Source organism: Pteropus alecto, unplaced genomic scaffold (assembly GCF_000325575.1).
Source record: "Pteropus alecto unplaced genomic scaffold, ASM32557v1 scaffold42, whole genome shotgun sequence".
Classification (NCBI taxonomy): Eukaryota; Metazoa; Chordata; class Mammalia; order Chiroptera; family Pteropodidae; genus Pteropus; species Pteropus alecto.
The window spans coordinates 15,951,556-15,970,691 of NW_006434825.1; the positions used below are offsets into that span (position 1 = coordinate 15,951,556).

At 43.0% G+C, this 19,136-nt stretch overlaps 2 protein-coding genes across 8 annotated transcripts in view; both read left to right on the forward strand.

Moving 5' to 3' along the window:
* HYDIN (HYDIN, axonemal central pair apparatus protein) overlaps window positions 1-11,542 on the forward strand; it is a 337,481-nt gene extending 325,939 nt beyond the window's left edge. For 6 of the 7 annotated variants that reach the window (XM_025045274.1, XM_025045276.1, XM_025045279.1 and 3 more), the window contains 6 exons: window positions 209-421; window positions 1,496-1,659; window positions 2,521-2,671; window positions 8,503-8,733; window positions 9,112-9,336; window positions 10,836-11,542. In XM_025045274.1, coding sequence (XP_024901042.1) covers window positions 209-421; window positions 1,496-1,659; window positions 2,521-2,671; window positions 8,503-8,733; window positions 9,112-9,336; window positions 10,836-11,318 — 1,467 coding nt within the window. In that variant the 3' untranslated portion in view covers window positions 11,319-11,542. The remainder of the gene's footprint in view (window positions 1-208; window positions 422-1,495; window positions 1,660-2,520; window positions 2,672-8,502; window positions 8,734-9,111; window positions 9,337-10,835) is intronic. The other variant, XM_025045278.1, reaches the window with a different exon arrangement.
* Window positions 11,543-16,311: 4,769 nt separating this feature from the next.
* Window positions 16,312-19,136, forward strand: part of VAC14 (Vac14, PIKFYVE complex component) — a 97,996-nt gene continuing 95,171 nt past the window's right edge. Inside the window, exon 1 of the mRNA XM_006909837.3 lies at window positions 16,312-16,707. Within this exon, the coding sequence (XP_006909899.1) occupies window positions 16,604-16,707 (104 nt within the window). The 5' untranslated portion in view covers window positions 16,312-16,603. The remainder of the gene's footprint in view (window positions 16,708-19,136) is intronic.

A 19,136-nucleotide genomic window follows, 5' to 3' on the forward strand; every position in this document is an offset into this window, starting at 1 on the left:
TCCGATTCTTCTTAACACTGGAGTATGCCAGTCAGGAATTAATCCTTAAATTCCTTCTCTTTTCTAAATACATTTACTTCTTGAAAATCTCATCCAGTTTCTCAGCCTTAAAAAAGCATTGCTACACTGACAAGTCCCAAATATGTTTCTCCAGCCTGAATCTTGCCTTGAACTACAGATTTGTAAATTCCATTTCCTGTTCTTCCAGGTGGTAAATTTCACCTGCCAGGTGCGCTCCAAACACACGCAGACCATCCTGCTTTCAAACCGCACCAACCAGACCTGGCATCTGCACCCCATTTTTGAGGGTGAGCACTGGGAGGGGCCCGAGTTCATCACTCTGGAGCCCCATCAGCAAAACAAGCCCTATGAGATTACCTACAGGCCCCGCACCATGAACTTGGAGAACCGCAAGCATCAGGTAGGCTGAGCCTCTCGCTTCTGCCTCCACCTTCCCCTCCCCCCATCAGTTTCCTGGCAAGACTGGAGGGAGGAGTTGTGTGAGAGAGGTTAGGAAACAGAGTTTGGTAGTTCAGAGAATGTTAGAACAAGAGGGGACCCCACAAATCATGTTGGAACAATGGGGAATCATGTAGATTATCAAGTCCAAAGCTTCTCTTCTGGTACATATGTTTTCATGTATAGGGGATTCTCTTGGAACCAGAGGCTAAGTTCTGAAACAGAGTCCTGGACTAAGCATTAAGCAATTAATATTTAGCTTAATTGCACAAATAACATCAGAGTGACTGCAATAAAAATCAAAAAAGAAGCCACAGTCTTTCACTCTATGTTCTCGTATCTTCATTACCAATCCTTATTCAGATACAGCCTTAGCTACCATCATAGCATGCCCAATTTTTCATTGTTTATTTTCACTTTATATTACATCATGAGACATTTTCTATTTAACTAGGTAGTCTTCATGATAATTATTTATAATTATTGCCTAATATTTCATTGAATGAGAGTTCCATAATTTATTTAACATTCCCCAGTAATCTTCATTACCAATCCTTATTCAGATACAGCCTTGGCTGCCATCATAGCATGCCCAATTTTTGATTGTTTATTTTCACTTTATATTATATCATGAGACATTTTCTATTTAACTAGGTAGTCTTCATGATAATTATTTATAATTATTGCCTAATATTTCATTGAATGAGAGTTCCATAATTTATTTAACATTCCCCAGTTGTTATATGTTTAAGTTATCTCCAAATATTCTTATAAATGGTTCTAATATATATGTGTACGTATGTCTGTAACTTTTTCCTCTGGATGGATTTTTCTTCAGTAAGTTCCCTTGGGTTTGATTCCTGGTTCAAATACATATGAACATTTTTATGACTTTGAAACATATTACCAAGCTGCTTTCCACAAAGTGTTATGCTCATTTGAAGAGCCTCCATTAATCCTGTGTCACTACCATGCCTGAGAGGTACTAATAAAGGACCCTCTGTGTCATTCTGATGGCGTTTCTTCCTCTCCTTAGGGCACCCTCTTCTTCCCGCTCCCAGATGGGACTGGCTGGCTGTATGCACTGCATGGGACTTCTGAGCTCCCAAAAGCCGTGGCCAATATCTACCGTGAAGTGCCATGTAAGACACCCTACACTGAGCTCCTGCCAATCACCAACTGGCTAAACAAGCCCCAGAGGTGAGGGAGTGGGGCAAGGGTTTGGGGTGGGAAAAACAGAGAGAGGACTTTCCCTGTCTAGCCTGGCCCTTCCCCTGGTCAAGGCCCCTAAAGGACATTAGCTAAAAGAGTCAAAATTCTCTGATGTAGCCAGGCATTTCCTGAACTCTAACCCCCAGATTCTCCTGTTCAGTGTGATCTATGAATGGCTCATTACTTATAAATCTCCTGGAACAGTGCCTGGCACAAAATAAGTCCTCAATAAATGATCTGTTATTAACGATTATCAAAACAGTAATCATGGGGGTTATTATTGAGTGCTCTGTCTTATCATCTAAACCACTGGCCAGAGATGGATATCTGTTGGATCTTGTACTTGCAGTGGGAGTAGAGTAGAATGCAAAGGACTAGAGGAGCTTGAGGCCAACCAGCCTAGTCCTCTTCTTTTACAGTGAAGGAGCCAAAGGCTACAAGAAGACCACCTGCTTAGCACTGTGAAAAAAGGCCCAGACCTAAGTCTGAATCCTAGTTCTGCTGATAACTAGCCATGTTACAGGAGCATATTACCTCCCTTCCCTTGGCCTCATTCCTCATGAGTAAAATGGAGGTAGTAATGATACGTACCTCCTACAGATATTACGGGGATTAAATGCCTATAACACATACAGAGCACTGATTGGGTACCTGGCCCATAACAAGTGGTCAGTAAATGGTAGTTACTCTTCTTGTTGGTGACAGAGTGAAGACTAGAATCCTGGACCTATGTGTTTTTCATAAAATCAAGAGTAGAGATAGCACCTTTCCTTCTTATCCTTTGGGCAGATGTCTCATTTTCTCCATTCTCTATTCTCTATTGTCTCTTCCTGTTCTCCTGTTCCCCAGATTCCGAGCCATTGTGGAAATGCTAAAACCAGAGAGGCCAGACCTTAGTGTCACCTTAAAGGGCCTTGATTATATTGACGTGTTGTCTGGCTCCAAGAAAGACTACAAGCTGAACTTCTTTTCCCACAAGGAAGGACTGTACAGTGCAAAGGTATCCATGTATCAAAGGCATGACCCTGGGACCCTGGAGATTTGACCCTGAGGTCGGTCCTGGTGTTAGGGAGTGCAGCTGTTCTCCACAGCCAGCCTGTCCTTATCCTGTTGGGCTGACCTGGCAAAGGCATTCAGGATTCCCAGCCTCTTTAAGACGAGACTAGATTGCAAGGCCAACCTGCCATCATGTAGGCCCATGCCAAGCCTCCACGGCAGAAGAATCATGAAAATCCCTGCACCGTAGGAAACACTGGACCAGCAAATATGAGACCACAATAATAACAAAATATCCCATTTTCTGAGTGCTTAGAGAGTATCCAGCATTGTGCTAAGCACTCAGCACACATAGTAATGTCAGAGCCAGGATTCAACTCAGAGCCATCGACTCCAAGACACCAAAGGGCCTTTCACACATGAGCTGTTTGTTCTAATGAGTTCAATAAGTATCTCTTGAACATATATGCCATATACTATGGACTGGTAACACAGCAACAATCAAAAATAGGCACAGTCCCTGTTCTCATGGAACAAACAGTCCAGTGAAGGGAGATGGATATTAATGAAATAATTGAACTGTGCATGTATAATTACAAAATGAGATAAGTGCTTTGAAGAAAAGGAGCATACATGGATCAGTAGCTCACAGCAGAGGTCAGGGCTGAAGACTATATCTGGGAATTACCCACTTACCAATGGTATTTAAAACTACAATAAGAGAATGGAATTACCTAGGGAAAGGTTTTAAAGTGGGAAAAAAAAAGAGCCTAGGAACATATTTCCCCCTCCAGAATAGATACTGGCAAAACCCACCCAGCAGCATGTCATCTCCTCTCCTACAATCACTGAGCTTGTCGGCTCCACTTAGATCACATCCACAAACAGACTAACAGAGAACCTTCAAATCAAGGAGTCACAAAACACCTGAAGCGAAAAAAAATAATAGAAATGCCAGCTGAACAAATAAAATTCCTGAGATTAAAAAAAAAGTTATTAAAGCAAACAGAAGAAGACTTTTAGTGAATATTATAAATATCCTCAAGAGAATAAAGAAAGATAATCATACCCATGAAATAAGAACAGGCTGTTGTGGAAGAGAATCAATTAGAGACCCTGGAAATGAAAATAGAATCTTTGGAATAGAAAATGACAGAGGAAGGCTGAATAATGTAAGGGACTCTGAGAAAGCGATTACGCGTAAATCAGAAGTTAGAGCTGCGTAATATCACCAGACTTTAGCACCTGAGCACAAACAAATGGCAAGAATGAAAGGAAATGATAACAAGTGCTGGCAAGGTGGGGAGACGTTGGATCCATTGCTGAGAGGAGTGAAAATGGTGCAGCTGCTTTGGAAGACAGTCAGGCAGTTCTTCCAATGCTGAAACATAGAATTATCATATGATTCAGCAACTGCCCTCCTAGGTATCTATCAAAGATAAATGGAAATATATGTCCATGCAAAAACCTGTACATAAATGTTCATAGCAGCATTATTTATAAAAGCCAAAAATGGAAATAACCCAATTGATGAGTGGGTAAATAAAAAGGAAGATTATTTGGCGATAAAAAGAAATGAAGTGCTGATACGTGGAACACATGGATGAATCTTGAAAACATATATGCTAAGTGAACAAAGCCAGTCACAAATGGCCACCTATTATATGATTTCATTTATATGAAGTATCCAGAATAGGCAAGTCTACAGAAACAGAAAGTAGATTAGTGGTGCCTAGGGCTAGAGGGGATGATGGGTTAGGAGGAAATGGAGAATAATCGTTACTGGGTACAGGGTTTCTTTTGGGAGAGATGAAATGTTCTAAATCAAATAATTGGACTATGAATGTGTAATGACAAAATGAGATAAGTGCTTTGTAATATACTAAAAGCTAATAAATTGCATACTTTAAGTGGGTGAATTGTATGGAATGTAAATAATATCTCAATAAAGCTGTTTTTAAAAAAAAGAATGAAAGGAAATATGAGATATAAACTATAAGTCAAGAAGTTCTAATATCCATCGGAGCTTCTAAAACAGAAAAACAAGATAATAGAAGGAAGAATATACTCCACAAAATAATCGGATAAAAATTTCCAGAGCTACTGGAGAAAGACTGAGTTTTCTAAATTGAAGGGACCCACCAAGTTGCCAAACAGGTTGAATGAAAGATTCACACCTAAATACATGCGAGCAAAATTTCAGAAAGCTGGGATAAAAGAGAAAGTCCTAAATTATTCTAGAGAAAATAAAAAGAAACAATAATCATAATAACATCTGATTTCTCATGGCAACAGTGAATACAAAAAGCAATAGAGGAAGCTTCTTGGATTTCATATAACTTCAATATAGGAAATAGCAAGGGGAGGAATAAAATAAGGCAATGAAAATTTTTTCATTCAGTTGGAAACAAATGGAGAAATAAGAGAAATCTTCTCATTCATAGAAAAGGGTAGGGAGAGAATAGAGACATTCATAAACTATATGTAAACAGAAAGATATAAATAAATATATGTATTAAAATGTAAGTATAAAGACTTTCGAGTAAAAATGACAATGATCCCAGATCACAGAATCTCTTTATAGTAAATGTATTAAAATTAACAATAACAACAAAAACAAATTTTCAATCAAAAATACTTTTGGTTATGATGGAGTAACTAGTCCTCCCAACATAAAAAAACTATAAAACCGGACAAAATATCTGAAGCAAGTCTTCTCAGTCATTGGATAGCAGGCAGCACAATACTGTAATTCATCAGAGAAAAGGACACTTATGCAATGAGCCCCCATGATTGTCCTGGCTCTCTGCCTAGGGAAATTTCCTCACTCCGGTGCCGTGAGCTAGAGTATAAGCAAAGCACAGCAGCCCCAGTGAACTGAGGAGATAGAAATCCCAGTTTGGTACAGCTGAAATAGCTGGTCTCTACAGGGCAGGGTACCAGAGAGAAGGGAGCAGGATGTGGAGGGGGTGGGAAAACAAAAGTTTATATGAGAGTTCCCCTCAAAGTCCTTGGCTGAAGGTAGACTGCACAAGAAGAGACTACATGAGATTTACCACAGAGAGCAGCAAGTATGAGGCTGATAAAGGGACAAAGGTATACTACATTCATCAGCCCAGCCAAAGTGGAGAGGTAACATTAATACCTCATTAACATCTGAGGAACACAGCTGAAATACCAGAAAGGCGAGAAGAAAGGACCATGCCCTTAGGATAAGACCTTCTGTGAATCAGCCTAAAAAAAAGCCTAGAATTAAGCACCTATGAGATCTGCAGGGAGGACAAAATTTGGAGATTGAATTTCACCAAGTTGGAAGGGCTTGAAGAACACCTTGAGTTTTCCACAGACCTGCTCTAACAAAGCATAAAATCAAACCTGCACAAGTGTAAGGTGATAAGTCAGTAACTGAACTGCCTCCTAGAATAAAAACAGTCTTACAAAGAAAATAACAGAATCCAGATCTCTACCATGATCATCAACAGTGGTCAGTACACAAACAAAAATTACTAGACTCGTGAAGAAGCAAGAAAACGTGACCTATCGCCAAGAAAAAAGCAGTCAGTGGAAACTTTCTCTAAGATGGGCCAGATGTCAGAGTTAGCAGATAAAGACTTCAAAGAAGCTATTATAAACATGTTCAAGGACTAAAATATATATTTCAAATAATTAAATAGAATATGGTCTTAATGAGTGGACAGATAAAGAATCTCAGCAGAGAAATAAAAACTATAAAAAAGCCAAATGGAGATTCTAGAACTGAAAAGTACAGCAGATTAGAGACGTGAGAAGAAGAGTCATTGAACTTGAAACAAATCAATGTAAAATTTCCAATCTGAAGAAGAGAAAAAGAAGGTTGAAGAAAAACAACCAGAGCCTCAGGAACCTGTAAAAAATATATATAAAATAGTCTAATATATGAGTAATATGAATCTCAAAAGAGAAGACAGAATGGGGCAGAATATTGTTTGAAAGAATAATTGCTGAAATTTCCCTGATTTGATTCTTCTAAAAAAATGATTTACAGATTCAAGAAACTTGGCAAACCTCAAGCAGGAGAAATACAAAGAAAACCATGCCTGTGCATGTCATAGTAAAACTGCTGCAAACCAAAGATAAAGGTTAAAACAACCAGATATTTAAAATCTATTACAGGGGGCACAGCAATAAAAATGGCCACTGACTTTTCAGATATAATAGAAGCCATCTGCAAAGTGCTAAAAAAAAATAAAAAAAAAAAAAGGTATCAACCTAGAATTCTTTATTCACTGAAAATATCCTTTAAAACTGAAGGTGAAGTAGACATTTTCAGATACAAATTCATTGCCAGCAGACACGCATTACTGAGTGCATTTGCATTATTAGATGCTAATAGGTATTTTTCAGTCTGAAGGGAAATGATACCAGATGGACACCTGGGTCTGCTCAAAGGAAAAAAGATCACTTAAAAATGGTAAATAAGTAGGTAAATATTAAAATACATGTTTTTATTCTTATAACTTTCTTTAAAAGACAAATAACAGTTTATAACAAATAACATTGTAAAGTGGATCTTCTTATATATGTAGAAGTAAAAGATAGGACAACAAAAACACAGAAGATAGATGGAGAGGTCAATAATATACATTTATTACATTTGTGAGGTGGGAAGTGTGAGGTAGGAAGCATAAAGGGTCAGTTGTAAAGTGGGAAGTGATAAAATATTGACTTTAAATATTTTGACAAAATTTCATGTTGCTCTACAGCAACCATTTATTTAAAAATATAAATAAAAATATGGCTAAGAAGCAAGAGAGGAAATAAAACATATTAGAAAAGATTAGATGTTGATCCAAGAGAAGGCAGGAAAGTAGCAACGGAGGAATGAAAAAATGAGGCAAATGGAAAAGAAATAGCATGAGGGCAGACTTCAACCCAAACACATAAATAATTATTTTAAATGTAAAGACTAACCACTCCAATGAAAAGACAGAGGGTTCAGAAGCACTCTAAATCTAAAGACAGGAAGAAGTCGAAAGTAAAGAACTATTACACCTAATAATAATAAGATAAACTATCCAAAGTAGTGAGAGGGCAAAAGACTTGAAGAGACTCAGCTTCATGGAAGTTGGTATGTGAATGACCAGCAAGCACCTGAGAAGATGTTCAACGTTAATCAAGCATCTGGGAAGAGAACCTAAAGAGGTGAGCAGCTTGTCAATAACAAGTCAGTGGCAGGGATGAGGGGACAACATGCTGCAGTTACAAGTGTGAGCTCTGGAGTCAGTCCAACCTGGGTTCAAATCCTGGTTCTGACACTTCTCTGCATGTGACCCTAGGCAAGGTACTTAATGTTGCTAAGCCTCATTTTCCTCATCTTCAAAAAACAAAAGTGGAGGAATAATAATGTCACTTACAAATTGTGTAAATTAAACAAGGAAGTACTTCTAATGTCTGGCACACAGTAATCATTCATTAAGTGTTAGCCGATATCATTCCTGTTATCAACTATTCCAGAATAGAAGTGAAACCCACTACAACATGAACCTCTTGAGGCCTTGTTTATTCTCCGGGGTCACTCAGCTGTCCCCGCTCAGGACACCTTCACCTGAAGCACCAGACAGTGCTGCTCTGGCCTCTTCCAGAGCGAGCTCAGGCTGTGTGATGGACTCCCACCTGGGAGGCGCCGGGGCAGGATACCCGAAGAGAAAGGCTGGCTGACAAGGGTTCACGTCGGCTGGGAGGGCCTCTGCCGGCTTGGTCCCCATACTTCTTGTACCCGGGCATTGCTCACTGAGAGGACCCCCGGCTAACACCTCCACTCTGCCCTGCTTCCTCCCGCTCTCCCTGTGAACTCAGGTGATCTTCCGAAACGAGGTGACCAACGAGTTCCTGTACTACACAGTGAGTTTCAGAGTTATCCCTTCAGGCGTCATCAAAACCATCGAGATGGTGAGCCCCGTCCGGCAGAGTACATCGGCCTCCATCAAAGTGGAGAACCCCCTGCCCTACCCAGTGACCTTTGCCACGGAATGCAGGGTGCCTGACATCAGCCTGCCCTCCCAGTTTGTGGTGCCTGCTAACTCGGAGGTATGATCTTGGCTTCCAGGGGCCCCCTGACAGCTGTTATGGAGGCTCTGCCTAAGGGGCCTGTGGATCCACATTCCATACTCCTGAGGTCCAGCCAGCCCTGGTGGGGTCTGTAGTGTGCTTCTCAAGAGAGGCTCTAGTACCTGTTTGTAGATTCAAAGAGATCCCAGATCTGGAAATACCTGGAATAGGGAAAGTTAAAGAGGGTACAGGGGAGGCAAAGTGGGTTGGTTTGGACAGAGGTTCCCCTGGATCAAGATCAGAGTGAGCATTTGCTTGTGAAGCGCCAGTTCTGCCACCAACCTGCTCTGAGGTCACTGGATGGCGTGGGATGGGTGGGACTTTCAGTATTACAGGAGCCTTTATCTTCTCTTGCAGGGCACATTCTCATTTGAATTCCAGCCCCTGAGAGCTGGAGAAACCTTTGGGAGACTAGTTCTGCACAACAATGATTTGGGTTACTACCAGTATGAGCTCAATTTGAAGGCCTTGCCAGCACTGCCTGAAAAGCCTGTCCACCTCCAGGCTGTTCTTGGCAGCGGCCAGAGCATCTTTGCCAAGATCATCAATTATACCCGGCAGAAGACAGAATACTTCTGCAGGGTGAGCAGCCCCTGGCCCACCTTCTGCCCTTCCCTTGCCAGGAGTCTGACCTCAGAATAATGAGAGGAGGACACAGGGGGTGCATAAATGTGAAACTCAGAGACTCAGGTGTTTCATCTAGCCTGGGAACTCCCAACTAGAAATAAATAGTACAAGGCCTGGGTTCCTCCTTAAAGACTTTCTCTCTTAACAAGCTGGGTGGCAGTGGGGGGAGTTTTGCTTCCCACTGCCTGCTCAGTGGTCAATACAGGGAGACAGTAGAGCCTAGTGGTCATGAGTATAGGCTGTGGAAGCCAGCAAACCTGGATCTGAATCCTGGCTTCCCCATTTCACCTTGTACAAATAATTTCCGAAAGCTAAGTTTATCTATAGATGGCGATAATACTCTGACCTCACAGGATTGCTGTGAGGATTTTAAAATGTACATAAAACTGTTTTCATAGAGCCTGGTCCATAATAAATTTCCCATATATGTTACCCATTATAGTTGGAATATAGGTTTAACTACTGAAACAAACCCAAAATGACAACAAAATAGAAGGCTATTCCTCTCTGGAATAACAGCGTGGGCATAAGCAGTTTGGGCTAGAATGGTAGCTACACAACATCAGGTCCCCAGACTCCCCCGTCCTGATGCTCTTCCCTCGGAGAGTTGCTTTGGGCCATGTAGACCAAGACAGCTCACCGTGACTTCCACATTCTAGACAGCTACAAGGGAAAAGGGGGCAGAGGGGCAGGTGCATAGATCACTTCCACTACCATCCACTGAACAAACTGCAGAGGACCACACCTAGCAGCAAGGGGAGCGAGGAAGTGTAGTCTTCACACTGGGTGAGCATGCACCAGTTAACATCAGGGCGCCCTTGGCTACAGTCCTGTCAGGAGAAGCGAGGTTATGCTGTAGTAACAAAGAGCCCTGCTATCTTGGTGGCTTAAAACCACAAGGTTAGTCTCTTATTTTTGCTGTTTATCTGGAGAGGGTTATCAGGGACTCTGCTCATCACAGACTTTCAAGGACCCAGGCCGAAGGGTAACCACTGCCTCAAATGTTTATGGCCTTTTTACCAGAGCAGTGAAAAGACCCCATAGGGGCTTGCACTGGCAACTGAATGCTCTAGTGTGGAAGTGACACCTTTCACTTCTGCTTGCAACTAATGGTCCAGAACTAGTCTCCCCCACCCATGAGGATCCAGAGTGTTTGGTCTGCCATGTGTATGGAAGCAAAGAAGAGCCAGATGTGGGGGAGCTACACCAGTGACTGCCACGCCAACATAACCCAGCCGTGTGTCTTCGCACAAGTTATTTATCGTCTCTTGGCATCAGTTTCTTTGTAGTAAAATAGGGATTATAATTAGTAGTACCCACTCTTCAAGGGAGTTATAAGGGCACGGCTTTTTTATAACCTGCCTGGCCAAGAGCAGAGGGACTGGGATGGACCCAAGCTGCTGGTTTACCCTTCAGGATCCTGTGTCAGCCAAGTGCCTATGTTCCTCTTTCAGACCGACTGTCCAGACTTCCACACGGAAAAGGTCATTGGCGCAGCGCCAGGAGCTCAGGGGGGTACCGAAGTCAGCGTGGAAGTCTATTTCGAGCCCAGCCACCTGGGTGAGACCAAGGGCATCCTGACCCTGTCATCACTTACTGGTGGGGAGTATACCATCCCCCTCTTCGGAATGGCCCTACCCCCCAAGCCGCAAGGTCCCTTCCTGATCCGAGCCGGGTACAGCATAGTCATCCCCTTCAAGAATGTTTTCTACCAAACGGTCTCGTTCTCCTTCATCGTGGAGAACCCAGCCTTCTCCGTCCGTGCCGTCGAGTCCATGCGGCCCAAGAAGATCAACAACATCACAGTCTCTTTTGATGGAAATCCATCGGGCAGCAAAATTCCCATCACCAGCAAGCTGATTGTGGCGTGCCCGCCCGGCGAAGGCAGAGAAACAGGAATTAAGTGGGTTTATTATCTGAAGGGCATCACCCCGTAGTGGGAGCCAGGGTCAGCTGCATTCAGGAAGAGCCATCTCCTCAGCCTTAATAACTGTGTATTGCTCTAGCCTGGCAAAGAGCAGAGAAAATAATCAGAATTCTTAAGGTACCGTTTTGTCCTCCTCATTCAATTATAAGGGCACTTATTTCCATATTATATGTATTCCAAGTATATGTATGAAATATATATATTCCATAGTAAACATGGTAACTATAAGAAACAGAGCTATACTTTGCAAGGGCAAGTCTCTGAATTTAGTTTTCTTAACATATCCTCAAAGCTCAAGTGCTATGTAATAATCTCATTTTTAATAAGATGACACAGGTATCACACTCGTGACCTATTGTGTAGCATGCGTGCATACACACACGTGCATGCATGTGCCCATGCATGAGGGTTCCCCTGCCTCCACCTCCTCCCCCCTGCTCATTCCCTACTGCCTCTCTGCAAGAGAGGGAGGAGCCATGAAAGAAGATGGCCTTTTGGGAATGAATGCTCCAAAGAAGTGGTTCTCGGAAATGGCCCCTGGACCAGCAGCATCAGCATCACCTGGGAATTTATTAAAAATGCAAATTCTCAGGCTACCCCAAACATATCAAGTCAGAAATTCCAGTAGTGTGGCCCAGAAACCCAGGATTTAACAAGAGTTTAAGGATACTCTCATACAGCCCAGTACACTCTACACACAGCTAGAACCAAATGAAGCTTTTTCTAAAGTATTCGCTGACTTAATAGTTCATTTTTGTAACCACTAAAGATGCTGCTAAATGTCATAAAGACAAAGAATTTAGATGAGATTTTCCCCAGTGGTTAAAGGAGCAAAGAAAGCACTAAGCAACAATCTAAGCAGACATGGAGATCAACGAGCTTGTACTGACGCAAATATGCTATCTGAATAAACCAGTGGTTCTCAAATTTAGCATCCATCAGAATCACCGAGGGGGCTTTTAAATCACAGACTGCTGCCCCCACCCTCAGAGGGCCGGATTTAGTAGGTTTGGGTGGGCTTGAGAATTTGCATATCTACCAAGCTCCTGCTGATGCTATTGATGCTGGCCTGAGAATTCCACCGCAGTCAGCACAGCTCTGAAGCCTCAGCCTCCCCACATCGGCACCACCGGGGAACTTGTTAGGAATGCAGGATCTCTCAACCCGCCCCAGACCTACTGAATCAAAATCCGCTGTAGCAGCATCTCCAGGAGACACTGTGCACAAGGCTGCCGTGAGGGCTGCTTTGAAGACCACTAGCAGAACTTGAGCTTTGTTGAATCCACAGCCCTAATGCTCTTCATTAGAGCCCAAGAGAGGAGTCTCGCCAACTCCGCTTGTGGCCTAGTTGATACAACTGGCCCTCCCCGAAATGTCCCTCTTCCCACCCACCCACCAGAGGCATATCGCTGGGGGTTGGGAAACAGTTGTCTCCATCACCGCTGTCTTCAACAGTTCTAAATCTAGTCTGATAAATGGTTATTAAGACCGAGGAAAAGATGGAGGAAGCTGTGTGAAAACTGGCTGAAACACCAGCGGTCAGAGCATGGGAAGACTCAGAGATTTCTCTAACTGTAAAGGTCAACACTTTGCTATGTTCCCTTGAAGCTGGAGGGCTCCAGCCACCACCCCAGACACTGGCTGCTATAGAAATTGGCCACTTTCCATTGTCACCACCGGCAAAATGGTGCCTTCAGGTGGCCCAGGGTAACTCCCCCTACCTCAGCGCTCTCCAGCTCTGAAACCAAAACCCAGAACCCAAGGCCTTCTAGATATGAATCGAGGAGGCAGTCCCTTCTTCCTGGGACCAAGAGCTCAGCTCAAGCCCTGCCCAAGCATGGACCCCCTGCCAGGATGAGTGGAGATAGGTACACATCTTCCCCTGGGGTCATTTCCATGCTTCCTCAAAAAGACAATAACGAAATCATTTCATATTGGCGAATTTGGAATAGCAAGCAGCTCAACTGAGGGTGGGGAGAGGCTTGGTGAAAACTAACATTCTGACAGAAGCAACTGGAAATCACCTTTGAAAGAACACATTCTCAGCAAAGCAGACCAGGAGACATCCCACTGAGGGGCACACAGAAAACATCAGGGCCACCAGGTGCCACAACTCTAGGGAGCATTGTGCACAGAATATGACGTGAATGGGGCCCCTGACATTGTTTGACACAGAAGCCCTGGTGAATGTGGCATCCAAAGTCTAACCACTTCTTTGAGGGAGACACACCTCAGGTCAGAAGTGATGATACTGTGTTGTCATTAGGGCCTGTCAGATCGCAAGAAATCTCAAGTCTAGGATTTCCCAAGCCTCTTATACCTTCAACATGTTACCCTGAAACTCCAGCAAAATTATACTCTTTGGAGACACCACTTTGCACAGTTCAAGATTTGGGTACCATTTCTTACAGTGTTACTAACTACAATATCCATAAATTGTGTAATAATAACCAGGTATCACACAGATACAGATGAGCTACAACTGGGAAATTATGGCCAGTGTGTGACCAGGCATATCGATTACCCACTAGTCCAGAAGAGTATGAGCATGACAGGCCTGACCAGGGTCAGAGGAGACGTGAGCACATAGAGAAGAAGGCAAGAGTAGCTTCTGGGCTTTATTTTCAGCACCACTGCCAGTCCAATTATGCATAAATAACCTCAATCAGTTCACATTTTCCAAGATAGAGAAATGAAGCCACTTCTTTCCAGGAACTTCTGAACTAAAGGTAGAACAAAGTATTGGTTTGGGCCCTGAGTAAGATACTGGTTTCTTAGCAACCTAGTCCAGAATGTGATTTCAGGAGAAAAGAATTCCTTCTGGTAAAAAAGAAAAAAAAAAAAACTTACTGTTTCAGTTATTAAAAACTGTATCACATACGACCTTTGGGGAATTCAGTTAACCTTTAAGAAAAAGCCAAACCAAACAGCAAAAGAAACAGATGAGATGTTAAATTAGATATGAATCCAGTGGAAATGAATACACACTGGAGAAATAGATCCACATTATTCCCATTGATTTGATTTTTTGTTTGTTTTACATCAATCATCATCAAAATCCTAAAGACATAAACCTTGCAAAACATTTGGAAATGTCCTTATCGGTGCTACTTGGTATCGAGGTAAGAGGTGGAAACCATTAAGAAATATATTTTTCTCTGGAGATGTATCTATATTTGGAGCAGTTTTCAGGTTGTTAGTGAACCCACTTTCATTCATTGAACTGTATTGGCAAAGGTATTAAAAGCTGTGAAAATCCCACCAGTAAAGGAGTGCACATTTTTCACAGATTTTTCTAGACATAATCCTCCATGAATTACAGAGTTTGGGGTTAGCTTCTGTATGTGTTTTCTATGGCTGCATTACAAATTACCACAAACCTAGCAGCTTAAAACAACACAAATTTCTTATTCCACAGTTTCCATGGGTCAGGAATGGACTGAACTGGGTTCCTGGCTCAGGGTCCCCCAGGTTGAAATCAAGATGCCAGCCAGCTTCATCCTAATCTGGAGGCTCAACTAGGGAAATGCCCGCTTCCAAGCTTCCTCAAGTGTGTTGACAAAATTCATTTTCTTGCAGCCATATGACTGAAATCTCCATTTTCCTGGCAAATGACAACAGGGGACCACTCTAAGGTCCTTATCATGTGGTCCATCACAGTTCACTATTGTTACTGTTTACTCTTCAAGGCCAGCAGAATCTCTCTCCTACTTCAAATCTCTTCTAACTTCTTTTAAGGCCTCATCTGATTAGGTCAGACCCACCCAGGATAATTTCCATTTTAATCAACTCGAAGTCAACTGCTTAGGGATCTTAATTACATCTGAAAAATCTCTCTGCTACATAACACAATAATTGTTGGAGTGACAGCCCATCATATTTACAAGTCTTGGCCACACTCCAGGGGAAAGGATTATACAGGGCATGTATCCAAAGGGGTGAGACCCTTGGGGGCCATCTTAGCATTCTGCCTATGATAACCCCTCCTTTGTGTCCCCATTGATTCTAATCTACGGAGTATAACTAAAGAGTATACTCCAGTTTCAAGATTGTTATAAGCTTTACAGGTATACTTTTCATTCATTAGAGAAAAGCATCATCATATGTTACGTTCATATGTAATACCCATTGGGCCCCACTGTGGTCTTGCCCTGAAGACCTTGTCCGCTATGGAAGCTCACAATAAGGAACTCTGATGCATCTCCCTCTTACTGAATCTTCAGCCATATTACATCCATAAAGTGCTTTTTAAAAATTTACCATATGGTTTCAATTTCTATTCTACCATTTAGTGTGACTCAGAGCACCTGGAGGGTCTGCTTTATAGTGGATCCATCTGGAGACCTATACCCAACAGATTTAGGGTTTCTGCTATCTGTAACCTACCCCTTCCAGGTATCAGAGCATGGTAAATACATCCCAAGTCCCAAATAAGGGACAGTCACTGTCGGCACCTGAGATTTTAGGTAGTAGACAATACTGCTTTTAATTGAGAATTTAATTTTTTTTAAGAAAAATATACAACTATTAAAACGCATGATTTTAGGGCATAAGCAAGAATGAAGTAGGAATTTAAGATTTTGAGTTGATTTGAGACAAATTTTTTTTAATAGTACAAGTGTCTAGGAAATGGCAAAAATCATGGCGGTGTCACTACAATTTGAAAAACATTGGTATATGCAAAATTGACTGGTGACTAGTGAATAAACTAGTGGATTCGGTTAGTACTGAATAAATTATGCTAAATAAATCAGGCTCCAAAAGCCCCTTCCTTCTTACGAACGTCTACAAAAACTCACTGTGCCCCAAGCCTACCTCACACAGGAAACTGAGCTCAAGAGATACACGCCCACATGGAGCAGGTCTCACACTAGATTCAGGCAATGAGGGTGGAAAGAGAGGAGGAGCCTTGCGGGGGCGGGGCCAAACCACTAGCGGCCTGCGTGGGGCGTGGCTAACGAGGGGCGGATCCTCGAGGCGGAAGACGGAAATTGCTGTGAAGTCATGTGATCCGACAAATATGGCCGCTACCCTTTGAGCACGGCAGGTGCGGCAGGTGCGGGGCGGGAACTGGTCGCGTGAGCTGTAGGGTGGCTGGGAGCAAGTGTGCGGGGGCGGGGTCCAGGCTCGGTTTCCCAGGGTGGCACACGGCGGCGGAGCGAGGCAGGCAAGCCCGGGGCGGCGTGGTCCATGAGCCGAAGCCGGAGGCAGCGCGGAGCCGCAAACTCCCCTGGCCCCCGGCGCGACCCGGGCTGAGGAGTCGCGAGGCTCCGGGGAACACCCGGAGCTGCCACCATGAACCCCGAGAAGGACTTCGCGCCGCTCACGCCCAACATCGTGCGCGCCCTAAATGACAAGCTCTACGAAAAGCGGAAGGTGGCAGCGCTGGAGATTGAAAAGTAAGAGCCGCGGGCAAGCAGGGTTGGGCGTGGGGAGCGGAGGCGAGTTATACAGGAGTCCGGCTCCCCAAGGGAACAGCTCACGCCTTTCCAGCCGGTGTTGCTTCTGCAGGTTTAAGAGCAGGAGATTGGGAATCCCAGCTTTGCTTCGACTGGTTGTGTGACTTCGGCCAAGTTAATTAACCTTCTGGTGCCCAAAGGGCTGCCATAAGAATCAAGTGACAGGGTATATGTATGCTTAGTTCTTAGCACAGTGCCTGGAACATGGTGCATGCTCAGTGTGGTCTCCATCAAAACCAGCAAATCAGAAAGTGGCCTTTGATGGGAGGGAGGTGGGAAGCACTAATTTGCTGAATTGACCTGCCTCATTTCTTACTCAGCTTCTGAGAAGTGAAAGGGACCGTTAGGTGACCAAGTGGAGAAATCAGATTCGAAATCTGAAGGCTCAGAGGGCTGTTTATCTGTCATGTCACCCTTACTTGAAAGTAGAAGTAGGAATAGCTTGACCTTTTTATGCTTCTGCATTCTTATTACATGTGTGTGTAACCATGATCTGACATTGTTTTATTTTCCAATGTATAAAATAAGTTGTTTAACTGGGAACATTTTGTTAAGATTTTTCTGCTATTACTTTACATTTGTATTTTTTTTCCAGTCAGATCTTTGTGATAAAGTCAGGGTTGATTTCAGAAGAGTGGAAAGGAGCAGGTTATAAAACTGGAAGAATTGTCTAAGAGTCAAGAAATGTGGGCCATAGTTCTGCCCTGTCCAGTAGTGTAGCCACTGGCCATGTGTAGCTGTTTACAGTGAAATTATTAAAGATAAGATAAAAAATTATAATCCAGTTCCTCAGTCACACTCCTCATATTTCACATGTTCAATAGCCACATGTGGTTATTGGCCACCATAATGGACAGCACAGACTTTGAACTATTTCCATCGCTGTAGAATGCTGTTGGACAGCTCTGAACTAGTCCGTGGTGTGACACTCAGTCTTTGACTTTGGGCGAATTCCTTAACTTAGGGTTTCATAATCTCAGCACTACTGACATTTTGGTTGTGGGGGCTGTCCTGTGTGTTGTAAGAATTCTAACAGCATCCCTGTTCTCTAACCACTAGACACATTTAGCATTTTATCAGTTCTAACAACCAAAAATGTCTCCACACATTGCCAGATGTCTCCTGGGGGTACAGAATCGCCTCAGTTGAGAACCAGTTCCTTAACTGCTTTGGGTTTTAGTTTCCTCCTCAACTAAAGGGTTGCACTTTGCTAAGAGGACCCTCCCATTCGGCTCTAAGATTCAGCATGTCCAAAAACACGTACCTTCTTCTCTCATCAAGCACCATTTTCCTGACTACTCTCGTTTCGTACTGCTTCTTGTTTATACCCTGAATCTCACTTAGGCTAGCAAGTCTTAATGACGAGTTTCCCTATATTGATAGGAGGCCAGAGCCGATGTATAGATGTGGCTCCCTGTCCGTAGGCTTGGCAGCTGCATTGACACCCAGTTTTGAACATCACCCACTCTGCTTCTCAGGAATGTCTGGTTTTATTGCAGCTTCAATCATCTGTTGAGCCCTTGACTAGAGGTGTTTATCTCAGGATTATTGTTGCCTCTAGCACAACCTGTATAAGTGCTCTCACTCTGCAAGCTCTCCTGTAAGGGTTTTGACTTTAATTGGATTTGATTTGTATTCCACATTGTCCTTGATTCGAGGAATTCAGAGAAACCCCCTTGGGCCTTAACTGGTGTGAGAACTCCTTAAGAGCACAGAACCTGTTGTATTTATGCTCAGCACTTAGCACAGTGTCTGGTGCCATTTGACAGTGTCTAAATGAATGACCACACACATCTTCAGTGAGGAACATTGCAGTCTAAAGACTTTGCTACTCAAAAGTGTAGCCCACAGACCAGCCGCATCAGGCTCACCTAGGAGCTTGTTAGAGATTCTCTAGCCTCACCTCAGATCTGTGAATCAGAATCTGCATTTTCACAAGATCCCTGGGTGATTTGTGTGCACGTTAAAGTTCTAGAAGCACTGGCCTAGAAGATCCTACCATCAGTTTCTAGCCTTCTTCAGCCACATTTGGAATGAGGAGTGTCCTGTTTGATATGTTCCTCAGAGTGCAGTAGCCCCCCCATTATCCGGGGGGATACATTCCAAGTCCCCCAGTGGACACCTGGAACCTCAGATAGTAGCAACTCCTATATATACTATGCTTTTTCCTATACAAATATATCTACGATAAAGTTTGATTTATAATTCAGGTACAGTAAGAGATTAGCAATAACTAACAAAATAGAACAAATATAATACACTGTATAAAGTTATATGAATGTGGTCTCTCTCAAAATATCTTATTATAAGTTTGCACAGCGTGGATATGTTGGACAAAGGGATGATTCACGTCTCGGGCAGGAAAACAG